The 12,870-nt window shown below is 52.3% G+C and overlaps 1 protein-coding gene across 1 annotated transcript in view; it reads left to right on the top strand.

Moving 5' to 3' along the window:
• Positions 1-1,112: 1,112 nt before the first annotated feature.
• Positions 1,113-12,870, top strand: part of LOC144119232 (fatty-acid amide hydrolase 2-A-like) — an 85,786-nt gene continuing 74,028 nt past the window's right edge. Inside the window, exon 1 of the mRNA XM_077651903.1 lies at positions 1,113-1,328. Within this exon, the coding sequence (XP_077508029.1) occupies positions 1,140-1,328 (189 nt within the window). The 5' untranslated portion in view covers positions 1,113-1,139. The remainder of the gene's footprint in view (positions 1,329-12,870) is intronic.

The following is a 12,870-nucleotide window of genomic DNA, read 5'->3' as shown; positions in this document are numbered from 1 at the left end:
TTATATGCTTTTTGTTGTGATTGTGATCCTAAATAGTGCTACTGCAAATATTTCATTCATGCCGAGACTACGTTTTGTTCGACTGCCTCACTTGTAGCTGTTTTGTGCACAACTGAGGCAATACGTTGCCTCACCAATGTGGGCGTAGGGTGCCTCTAAAGCTGCATTCAAGCGGCTTTTTTCCCTGCGCCCTCTCTCTCCCAGTGATACTTGTACCACTACGAGCGAGAAATAAACGTCGTCTTGAATGAGTGGGCGCCGCAGGATTTGTGCGTCCTCAGAAACTGCCGCCTCACCTGTCCATCCAGTGACGTCATCAACGCTGTATATAAAATAAACACGGGATCTAGGCAGGGAATCGAACCGGTCCCTTTGGCGTTCGAGACGGAGACGCTTCCACTCTGCCACGACGGCTATTTATGGCGACAGCAAGGCTTTCGCCTTCACGCACGTAAGGTGACTTAAATGTTTCCCAACTTTTCGAATGGTTCTTATCTAAAAACATTAAAAAAAAGACAGTTGAGGAAGTAAGACCATAACACATACACAAGGTTCACTTCTTTCAGTTCGAACTAAAGAGCCTTCTTAGCATATTCTGCGCGTGTTCGCCTCGCAATCTCAAAGGTTTGGGGCCGATTCCCCTTACCTCAAAAATATTTTTTATTCAGAGGTTCCCGTGTTGCAATGCAGACAACGCCAACTCCAACACCGGCCATTCTGCGACGCGAGCTCCTTAACGCTGACGCGTTAAAATATAGCAAATGCTATGCAGCGTACAACAGATGTTCTGATAGCCGGGCTGCTGAACGTAAGCACACGCTTCGCTCGCCACGACATGAACGTCGGCGCCACACATCCGGCCGAGACAGCTGCCCGCTCCAACCCGCCCGCTCCCATTTTAATACGCACACAGTACTGGCGCCCGATGGTCAAGGTTCATCGAGCACTTCACTGGGGAGTGGAAAGTTCTCCGTTTCGAATTCGTGAACCTTGCGACTCCATATGTTCTGCACAGTCTCCTCCTCACGTACCCGTCAGGTGTTCACTGCCCAGAGCTTCATGCCCGCCTGAATCAGGACACTGGCAGTGTTGTGTTCTGCCCCTGAAAATTCCTTCGTTCTCACCCACCAGAAGTCGACATGGCCGGCATTATGGCGAAAGTGCGCCCATTCGCCGAAGGACTCCTGATGCGCCTGGTGGACCGCTTGTTTGAGTTTCTCTTGTTCGTGGCCAACCTCGGACGCCGTAGCCAGCGCATCCCGCCCACGAGCGACCCATTGCTCCTCGCCCCAGCAGTGGTCATAGCGGACGCCATAAGACACGGACGGGTGAGTGCGTCACTTAGGGTATGCCGCGTGCGTGTGGGTTAGGGGGCTATGTAGGTGTACGTCACGCGCCACCGTGCGTTTACAGACGAGAACGCGGGGGCAGGGAGCAGAAAAAGGAGAGCATGGACATTGTGCCGGCGATATTATTTCTTCCAATGCACGTGCCGTATAGCACTACCGCTGTAATGGCGTAACCGAATAAATTTTTAACAAAAGACTGCGGTGAGGCGGCCGTCGCAAGCTCGGGTACTTAGCAGACATGGTGTTTGAAACAAATTGCCTCCATGAACGACAAAACATATAAGACGAAAGACGGTTTTCAGAACAAGAGGAAGGTGAACCCTCTGACATAGTACATGAAACATACGTTCGATCATATTGTCACGTAGTGGTGACGGCCGTCGAAGCAGCGATGAAGACGGACGAAAGGGTCTTCTAAAAGAAAACTGTTTATTGGGCTGACTTGCACCGAAAATGAACTGAATCACTCGGCGGCGGCGAAGCGATAAGCGTGCTCAGCGGTCGTCGAACAGAATGCCCGCCGCTGTCGGCCGTGCTCAATTTAAAGCTGATAGCGCACTTTCGAGATAAAGCGTGCAAATTTACTAGAACGTTCCGGAACAACGTAGAATCAGCTCTGCCTGGCTGCGATCAATCGAGATAAATCTAGTCGCGTCTTTCGTCGCAAAGAAAGCGTTAAGGTGGCGTGGCGGCAGATTTGAACGCAAATATTCGCGGCATTACTCCCCTCTCAAAGAAGCATCGACTGGAAGCATTAAAACAAATTATCCGACTAGTAAGAGAAAAAACGGATCTTGCGAAAATAGAGCATGGAAATTCAGCGGCCTTTAGCGCGCATAACAGGGCTTCAGATGGACTACATGGACAACTTCTGGTCGTACGCGGCGTCGCTGCGATGTAGTCATTGCGTCAGGGATGACTTCATAATCCAGTTCACCTAGCCGACGAAAAACTTTTTAAGGGCTGAAATAGCGGCGAAAAAGCTTTTCACTCAATCCACGGCGGCGAATGGGCGTCCACACCCAGACTTGGTCTCCTGGCTTGTATTCCGCGTTGAGTCTTCGTAGGTTGTAGCGTCTGGCGTCGGACCGCTGCTGATCTTTGATCCGTAATCGGACAAGCCTTCGAGCTCCTGCGCGTTGAAGATTGGCGGCAACGTGGACGTTCCCTTCTTCTGTAACGTTGGGCAGCATGGCGTCTAGCGTGGTCGTGGCCTCTCTGCCATGGACGAGCCTAAAAGGCGTAATCTGGGTGGTCTCCTGCACTGCGGTGTTGTAGGCGAAGACGATGTAAGGCAGGGTGACACACAGGTTTTGTGTTCGGCAGCGACATACATGGCGAGCATGTCGGCGATGGTTTTGTTCAGGCGCTCGGTCAGTCCGTTGGTCTGCGGATGGTATGCAGTTGTCCTCCGGTGGCTGGTTTGGCTGTAGCGCAGGATGGCTTGCGTTAGTTCCGCCGTGAATGCTGTTCCTCTGTCCGTTATGAGCACATCGGGGGCGCCGTGTCGAAGAAGAATGCACTCCACGAAAAATTTGGCGACTTCTGCTGCTGTTCCGTTCGGTAGGGCTTTCGCCTCGGCGTAGCGGGTCAGGTAGTGGGTCGCTATGATAATCCACTTATTTCCAGATGTTGACGTTGGAAAAGGGCCAAGCAAGTCCATGCCGATCTGCTGAAACGGCCTTGAGGGAGGTTCAATGGGGTTCAGAAATCCTGCTGGTCGTGTGGGAGGAGTCTCTCGTCGCTGAAAATCACGGCAGGTTTCCACATAGTGTGCGACATGGACAGACAGTCGGGGCCAGTAATACTTGTCTTGAATGCGGCGGAGAGTGCGAGTAAACCCGAGATGTCCAGCTGTCGGCTCGTCGTGTGAAGCCTGTAGAACTTCTTCGCGGAGACAAGCAGGTACAGCAAGGAAGCAGGCTGTTTTGCTCGCTGTAAAGTCCTTCTTCACAAGGACCTCATTCTGCACACAGAAGGAAGACAGTCCTCGTTTGAATGAAGCGGGGGGGGGGGGGTGAAGAAACCTTGCCTTCCAGGTACTCGATGAGGCCTTTTAGGTCGGGGTCCGAGCGTTGCTGCTGAGCAAGAGAGCTGGGCTGATGGGTCCCAGGAAGGCATCCTCGTCGTCGTCCGGCGGCGGTGTATCTACAGGGGCTCGTGAGAGGCAATCGGCGTCAGAGTGCTTGCATCCGGACTTGTAAACGACGGTGACGTCAAACTCCTGGAGACGCAGACTCCATCGAGCGAGTCGGCCAGTGGGGCCCTTCGAATTGGCAAGCCAGCAGAGCGCGTGGTGGTCGCTGACCACCTTGAACGGCCGTCCGTAGAGGTCGAGGCGGAATTTCGACGCAGCCCAGATGATGGCAAGGCATTCCTTCTCAGTTGTCGAATAGTTAGCCTCGGCCTTCGAAAGGGAACGGCTAGCGTATGCGATGACTTCCTCCAGCCTGTCACTTTTTTGAACGAGGACGGCGCCTGGTCCCACGCTGCTTGCGTTGGTAGGAACTTCAGGATCGGCGTTTTCATCAATATGCGCAAGGATTGGTGGGGACTGTAAACGACGCTGAAGTTCCTTGAAGGCTTCTGCTTGCTGCGCTTCCCATTTAAACGGCACGTCTGCCTTCGTCAGTTGGGTCAGGGGCTTGGCGATGCGGGAAAAGATTTTCACAAATCGTCGGTAATATGCGCACAGTCCGAGAAATCTGCGCACTGCTTTCTTATCGGCCGGAGGTGAAAACTGTTCAATACCAGCTGTTTTCTGCGGGTCTGGGCGTACGCCTTCCTTGTTAACGATGCGGCCTAGAAACAGCAGCTCTTCGTAGGCAAAGTGGCATTTCTGTGCTTTCAAGGTTAGGCCACACGACTTGATTGCGTCTAGTACTGTTCGAAGTCTTTTGAGGTGCTCTTCAAAGTTCGAGGCGAAGACAACGACGTCATCTAAATACACAAGACAAATTTGCCACTTCGGACCTGCCGGCACTGTATCCATTACTCGCTGGAACGTCGCTGGTGCGGAACAGAGACCAAATGGCATCACCTTGAACACAAACAGCCCATCCGGCGTGATGAATGCTGTCTTCTCGCGATGTCTTTCGTCGACCTCAATTTGCCAGTAGCCGCTCTTGAGGTTCATAGATGAGAAATATTTGGCGTTGCAGAGGCGTTCCAGTGTGTCATCGATGCGGGGGAGGGGGTAGACGTCCTTCTTTGTTATGTTGTTCAAGCGGCGGTAATCCACGCAGAATCGAAGTGCGCCGTCTTCCTTTCTCACTAGAAGAACCGGTGCCGCCCATGGGCTGTTTGAAGGCTGGATGACGTCGTCGTGAAGCATTTCTTCGACTTGGTCCCGGATGGCTTGTCGTTCTCGCGGTGACACACGGTAGGGGCTTTGACGGAGAGGTCGGACGTGTGGATCCGTTATAATGCGATGCTAGGCAATTGGCGTCTGTCGCACCTTCGGCGCTGTCGAAAAACACTCTGTGTAGCTTTGAAGCAGATTGCGGATCTGGTCTTGTCTGTTCCGGTGCAGGGCTGGGTTAATGTCGAAAGTGGGCGAGTTCTCTTGGTCAGGCGAATCTTCTGCGGATTTGTCGGAGAGGGCGAAGGAGTCTCGTACGTCAGTTATTTCGTCGAAAAAAGCAATCGTCGTTCCTCTGTTAATGTGCCGGTATTCTTTGCTGAAGTTAGTCATCAGTAATTCGGCCTGGCTATTGCGGAAATGTGCGATGCCTCTTGCGATGCTGATTCCTCGGTCAAGAAGCAACTGCATGTTCCCCTCGATGATGGCTCCAGCGTTAATGCCTTTCGTGGCACCTACGGTCACAATAACGCTTGATCGGGGTGGGACGCTCACTTCTTCCTCCAGGACACTCAGGGCAACGTGATTTTCCCCAGTTTTCATTGAAGCGATGGCTTTGTCTGTCGAAAGCGTGATCTGCTTGGATCGGAGGTCGATGATAGCCTGATGCTTATTAAGGAAATCCATACCCAAGATAACTTCGCGGGAGCATTGCGGTAGCACAACAAGGGTCGCAGGATAGGTATGTCCTTTGACAGTCACTCGCGCTGTGCATCGTCCTTAGGGCGTAATGAGGTGGCCCTCTGCGGTGCGAATTTGTGGGCCGTTTCAAGCCGTTGTGACTTTTCTCAGCTGCGCAGCGAATTTTCCATTCATCACCGAGTAATCGGCTCCTGTGTCGACTAGAGCGGTAACTTTCCGGCCGTCGATAGTCACTACTAAGTCGGAGGTCCTGGCTTTTGTATTGCATGTGCTCTCGGCGTCGGGTCACGACTTCGTCGCGTATGCGAGTCGCGGGTGGGGCGCGTGGTCGAAGCTCTTCTTTGTGGCAGCGTCGTTTTCAAGGCAGTTTGCGTCGTGGTCGGGTTCTCATTGTGTGCGGCGTCAGTGCAGCGAGTGTCGGCTCATCATGCGGCGTCGCGGGTGCAGCGTTTTCGTGGTGCTTGGTCGGTGGAGGGTCTTCGGTGTTTCGCTCGTGAGCAACCTAACCTCCAGAGGCTGCTCTCTTTAGCTTGCCCTACGGGGTTGAAAGACCTTCCTTGTACCGCGGATGCGTAGCTGCGGCGTGGCGACGTAAAGCGCGAGGTTGACGGCGATGGTGAGCGCGAAAAGCGGTTCGGCGTGTACACCTCTGGACGCAGGCACTCGTCAATTTCCCGCGAACGTTGTCCGAAGCTTGGTCGTGGGACGTTAGCAACAAATCCTCGAAGACCGATACGTCGGTACGGGCAATGACGAAGAATATGGCCGGCCTCACCGCAATGGAAGCACAACGGCTGGTTGTCGGAAGTCCTCCAGGCGTCGCATTTCCTGGAGCTTGAGCGTCGGTCATAGGCTGGCGGCGGGGGCTGGAGTCGGCTTCGTCGAACAAGTGGCTCATCTCTGGGAGGACGTAGGGTTGTCGTTGGGGCTGAGCAGTCCTTACTGCAGTGGCGTACGTCATGGCCTGGGGTTCTGTGGCCGTCGGGGTGCCAAGTGCCTGTTGCACTTTTTCCCGTACCACATCCATCAGAGTCGCTGCTTGTGGCTGTGGGGAGGATGGCAGTAATCGGCGTAGCTCCTCTCGGACGATTTCGCGGATAACTTCCCGCAAGCTGTCGCTGGTGGTGGCCGGCGTGTCCGAAAGGATTGCACAGGCAGAGGAAGGGCGGCTGTACTGCCGAGCTCGGACGTCGAGGGTGTTCTCAATCGTGCAGGCTTCTTGCATAAATTCCTTGACTGTTTTTGGCGGCTGGCGGACGAGGCTGGCAAAGAGTTGTTCTTTTACGCCGGGCATTAAACACTCCACTTTCTTTTCCTCGGTCATCCCGTGGTCGGCGCGGCGAAATAGGCGCTTCATTTCTTCTACGTAACCGCGTACGGGGTCGTTCGGAAGCTGAATCCTGGACTTGAGGAGTCGTCCGGCTCTTTCTTTCCTCACGACACTTGTGAATACCGTCAATAGTTCTCTCTTGAATAGCTCCCATGTCGTAAGGGACGACTTGTAGTTTTCGTACCACGTGAGTGCGGAGCCATCCAATGAGAAGAAAACGTGTGCAATTTTTGCCGCATTATTCCACTTGTTGAATGACGCCACGCGCTCAAATTGATCCAACCATAATTCAGGGTCTTCGCCTAGGGATCCATTGAAAGTTGGCGGCAACCGCGGCTGCTGTAGTATGATCGCTGTCGACATCTTCGGCGAGGTTGCGGCGCTCGTAGCAGCGTCTTTTCGCTGTCTGGTGCGGTCCGGCAGTTTCCCGAACTCAGGCTCCTCTCCCTGGAGACGTCGGCTGGCTCGCTGAGCTGCTGGCTCGTCTTTGGGTGCGAAGCGCTGAGGGCTGGCTTCGCGACTTGAAGGGGGCGTCCGGAACATGGAAGGCTACCCCGCTCCTCCACCAGATGTCACGTAGTGGTGACGGCAGTCGAAGCAGCGATGAAGACAGACAAAAGGGTCTTCTAAAAGAAAACTGTTTATTGGGCTGACTTGCACCCAAAATGGACTGAATCACTCGGCGGCGGCGAAGCGACAAGCGTGCTTGGCGGTCGTCGAACGGAATGCCCGCCGCTGTCGGCCGTGCTCAATTTAAAGCTGATAGCGAACTTTCGAGGTAAAGCGTGCAAAGTTACTAGAACGTTCCGGAACAACGTAGAATCAGCTCTGCCTGGCTACGATCAATGGAGATAAAGCTAGTCGCGGCTTGCGTCGCAAAGAAAGCGATAAGGTGGTGTGGCGGCAGATTTGAAAAACGAACAAGCACTGCAAATTTTCGATGCAATATACTGAAAGGCTAGAATGGGGAATCTTCCTTCATTTCGCTTATCAAGCTGTTGTTCGCTGAGAGCTAGATCGCATGCTCGGCCTTGGTGTTGTTTTTTATTGAGCCTCGTATGGCCATAAGTTGGCAGCAGATATTTCGTGCGCGACGGTGTCACGCACCCACACATGTGCGGGCTCGTGTAGCCACGCCCGTTCTTTGGCAGTGTATGGGGAAAAGAGGATCATGGTGACTGAGTCAACGCTGAGTATTTAGGCTTTTTATGGCTCCTGGGTGGAAGCAATTCATATCACTTAAGCCCCGCATCCCCTCGGCTGCACCCCGTGCTTCCTTAACCGGGGTAAATAGGCGGTCGCGTTTTCCAGTCCTCATATCTCATTCTCGTTACTGGAACTCTCCTCTCCTTCTGTCTGTTTCTCTGTTGTCTAACCCTTTTCATTTCATTTCATTTTATTACCTTAAAGACCCACGAGGGCTATTACATAAGGGGTGGGTACATATATTTTGGTAAGCAACTGTTTACACAACGAAACATGATTGATAACATTATTGGCTAAGTTGGATGAGCACGTGATGGCTGCGATGTCGGTGGGTAGGTACTTCCAGTCTGCTGCAGTACGGCAAAAAAATGATGCGGCAAAGGTGGTAGTTCGGGCACGAGGTCGGGAAACTTGAAAAGGATGACGAGTGCGATGAGATATGCGGGCTAGAGGGACGATATAGGGTGCGTGGCCGAGTGAACTATAGAAAAAATTATGAAACAAGCAAAGGCTGGCAATGAGGCGACGAGATGGTAAGGGCATTAGGTCGGATTCATCTTTCAACGCTTACACACTGATGTCGTAAGAATGTGATGTATGAATGAATCGGGCTGTTCTGTTTTGGACTGATTCGAGTGTATTTATAAGGCAAGCTTGGTGCTGGATCCAAATAGGTGAGGCATATTCTAATTTTTGTCTGACAAGGGATTTGTACGCTAATAACTTCACATGTTTAGGGGCTTGGCGGAGATGACGTCTTAAAAATCCAAGTGTTTTATTAGCGGATGAAATGATGTTCGTAGCGTGTGTGCTCCAGGACAAGTCGCTACACAAGGTAATGCCTAAGTACTTGTATGATTGAACCTGGTCTACAGGGACGTTAGCTATGACGTATGCGAAATAAAGTGGGTCGTGGCGACGCGTGAAGGAAAGGGTTTTTGATTTTTGAGGGTTAAGTTCTATTAACCATTTTGCACACCATTCTTGAATGCGGTTAAGGTCGTGTTGAAGAGATATCTGGTCAGAAGCGTTATTAACCTTGCGATAAATTGCACAATCATCGGCGAGCATGCGAATATTATTAGATAAATGCGTTGGTAAATTGTTAATATAAATTAGAAACAGAAGCGGGCCGAGGACAGACCCTTGCTGACACCTGACTTTACTGGGATAGGATTAGAGTTGGGGTTGTTAACGGTGACGTACTGTGAGCGGTTAGGCAAGAATTTTTCTATCCATTTAAAGATATTTGAGGGGAGGATCAAATATGGAAGTTTTAGTAGTAAGCGTTTGTCGGGAACCTTGTCGAACGCTTTTGCATAGTCCAGAAGATAGCATCAGTCTGTAATTTAGGGTCGCGGAAAGAGTCAATAAGGCTTTCCACGCGGCGTTTCTGATTGGCCAGAAGGTCAGGGTTCACGTCGGTCCTAATGGCTGTTGCAGTGTCCTGTTCAGCTATTTCGGGGGCCGTTGTTGATAAGGCACTTTGGCCGGCATGCTCGCCAAGTTCTTCAAAATGGGCAATCCCCGTGTTTTTCGTCAAATGTTGGGGTTCACAACTAAAGTTGGTCACTTAGAGCGTGGTACGTGCGTGAACAAGGTCGACAAGGGCGCGAGCAACGCAAACTTGCCGAGACAGTAGCAGCGACATATTCGCTTCGGGAATGCCCCGAGTACCGGTGCTGGTATCACACTGGACTGTGACAAACTTGCTTGCTCTCGGCGGTATCGTTGTGTGGTCATCAGAGATGCGTAATGGTGCTCTGTGCGGCTCGGGGTCGGTATCAACGGCTCGCTGTGTCGAAAACGATACCAATTGCTCGTGCAGGTTGATGACCGCCCCATACTCTTTAAGGAAGTCCATGCCGAGAATCAGTTCTTCAGAGCACTCTCGTAGCACGGCGAAGGAGCCAGTGAAAGTTGCACCGCGGATCTTTATACGGCTGGTGCAGACGCCAACCGGCGTTACCATATGGCAACCAGCTGTGCGTATCTGCGGCCCATGCCAAGGTGTTAGAACCTTTCTGAGGGTTGCGGGTAGGTTACTACTCATGACAGAAAAGTCGGCTCCGGTATCGACGAGTGCAGGTACGTCATAGCCATCGGCGGCAACAAGAATTTCGGCGGCGGAAACAATTGACTGACAATTTGTCGGCGAGGTTTTTGGTGCCGTCGTCGATGGGGTCGTCGCTGAGGTCGTCGGTGAGGTCGGCGGTGGGATCGTCTTTAAGGTCGGCGGGTGGGGTCGTCGCATAAAATCGTCGGATGGAGGCTGTTCACTGTCTGCGGCAGCGGCGGTCCTACCCCCAGAGGACGCCATCTTCAGTTTTCCCGGCGGGGAGACGTGCCTCCGAATTGGCCAGATGATGGTGCATGACTGGGTGGAGGAACTCGTCTTGAAGACGGCGACCTAGAGTGGCGTCGTGGAGGCGTTGAGGGCAGCACATTATCGGCCAGGTACTGCTCAATGTCTCGCGGTCTCTCACCATAGCGCGGTCGAGGTGCGCTCGGTTGAAATCCCCTTAATCCCATCCGCCGGTAGGGGCAGTTGCGGAGGATATGACCGGGCTCCCCGCAGTGGTAGCATAGTGGCCGGTTGTTGGGTGTGCGCCACACGTCAGCTTTTCGAACAGGGCGCGGGTCACGCAGCTCGGCGGAGGAAAAGTACCCCTGCGTTTGTTCGGCAGCAGGGCGGAACGCATGTGGAACTGGCGCAGGTCTCCGCAGAGCTTCACTGTAGCTCATGATGTACGGCTCCGGCTGCGGTGTCCGTAGGGCTTATTTGTAGCTGCTGGTGTACGGCTCCGGCTGTGGTGCCGGTGGTGGCTGGACTGCTCACCGAATTTCCTCGCGGACGGCATCGGCTACAGCTGCAACACTGGCAGGTGGAGCATCTAAGCGGAGGTTGCGCAGTTCTTCGCGAACTACACTCCGCACAAGCTCCCGAAGAGCCTCGTCCCCGGCGACTGGCAGGGACGCACAATAGTTGCTGGCCGCAACACTTCCCGGACGACCGTACTGCGCACTGCGTTCTTGTAAGGAACGTTCCATGCCTGTGGCTTCTTTAGCGAAGTCAGCGACGGTTCTTGGTGGGTCGCGTATGAGGCCAGCGAAGAGCTGCTCCTTCACACCACGCATGAGGTGGCGCACCTTGGTAGCCTCTGGCATGGCAGGGTCAGCCCGATTGAAAAGACGTGTCATGTCTTCAATAAACATAGCGACGCTTTCGTTTGCCGGCTGTGACCTGGTGCGAAGGGTGAGTTCGCCATTTTCCTTGCGTGCGTTTGTGCTGGAGGTAGCCAGCAACTGACGGCGGAACGCTTCCCAGTTCGTAAAGGATGCCTCATGGTTCTCGAACCATGTCTTCGCAGAGTCTTGGAACGAGAAATAGACGTTTCGTAGTTTTCGGTCGTCGTCCCACTGGTTAAAAGTGGCCACACGGTCAAAGCTGGACAACCAGTCCTCGACGTCCTCAAACCGATCGCCGTGGAAGGATGGTGGTGAGCGAGGGGTGAGAACTACAACGGGCGGGACAGTGCCGGAAGGCTGGCCTGTCGGACTGCCTGTAGTAGACGCCATGGTACGCACCGGCCTCGTCAGTGGCTGACACTCAGGTTGCAGGCCTCGCAGGCGGCGGCTGGCTTTGTGGACGGGTGTTGTGTCCAAGCGTCGCTGGTCAGCGTCAGAGTTGCCCTCGGGGTGAGCGTTCATGGAACAATACCCAGCACCTCCACCAAAATGTCGCCGACAAACGTAGGGCGGCACGAAAAGGGGCTTTTTTAATCCGAAGGCCAGAAACCCAGATATCGGAAATGAGCGTGGTTTGACCGGCGGATGTATTTTTAGTAGAGCGAGCACATCCTCGATAGTGTTGGGGCCTGGGTTAGATTCGACATCACCAGCCAAGAGCAACAAGGCACGCTAAACATTGCCGCAATCGGCTACAAGAAAAACGCAGCACCTCGTCTTACCGCTGAGAGTTGACCATGTGTGGGGTAGCTGTCCTTAGTTACTCGACATTTGGTTATAGGCACGTTCAATAGCTCGCACAAGAAGGCTTATTTTATGCGTTTTACACATTTTAAACAGACAAGGGCGCAGGCACAAATGGAAACACACGGCTCTGGTTTCAACTATGCTTAATAGTTTCATTATTGCATGGGAGTATACGTTGTTTGATGCGTTACAGATGAAACAAATTTGCAGTGTGGAACTAAGAAAGACACTTTATGTTATTTGCAGTTTAGAGGCCCTTCCATGCACGCTTGTTCTGAATTCGATAATGCAAGAAAGGCGCGCAAAAGCAGAGGTCACCCAGTGCGATGACCCTTTAGGGTTCATAAATTCATTCATGCCACTGTATTTGCTTGTTCTGTAAGTAATGCACTTATCGAACAACGGTCTGCACTTATGTTTCCTGTTTTGTGTGCATTCTGAGGAATTAGGCATTTGGTTGCGGTCCTCATAATTTTTCATGCAAGTTTTATGTTGTCTTAATCTATAACGAATGCAACGCCCCACTTGTCTCACGTATATTTTTTTTGCTAAATAATAGCATCTCCTCTGAGAATCACACATGGACGTAGGCTCCTACGCAGTGTATATTCCATTATGATGGCGCAGCAGAAGTCAGTCTGACAGCATCTCCGAAGGTTGTCATCAGCACATCGTCAGCTCAACAAAAGTACGGTCAAGTACTTCGTTGACGCTAACATTCTGTGCCCATTCGAACTTTCCAGGGCTTCATAGTATATCTTTTCACAAAGAATTATAGAACGGGATGGATATTTGTTGATACCAACGGCTAAACACATTAATAGGACGTCGTTTACCCGTTCCCAATCATAGAAGACGCCTTACAGGCTTTAACTGGAAGCAAGTTATTCGTTCATGGACGTAGTACATTCTTTTTACGATACCTCCATGGGGCCAGAAGATATAGAGGAGATATATCAGTAGCGTTTTGGATTCTTTGATGTTTT

Source organism: Amblyomma americanum, chromosome 2 (genome assembly GCF_052857255.1).
Source record: "Amblyomma americanum isolate KBUSLIRL-KWMA chromosome 2, ASM5285725v1, whole genome shotgun sequence".
NCBI lineage: Eukaryota > Metazoa > Arthropoda > Arachnida > Ixodida > Ixodidae > Amblyomma > Amblyomma americanum.
Note: the sequence above shows the minus strand (reverse complement) of the source record. Positions and strands in the feature narration are given on the sequence as shown.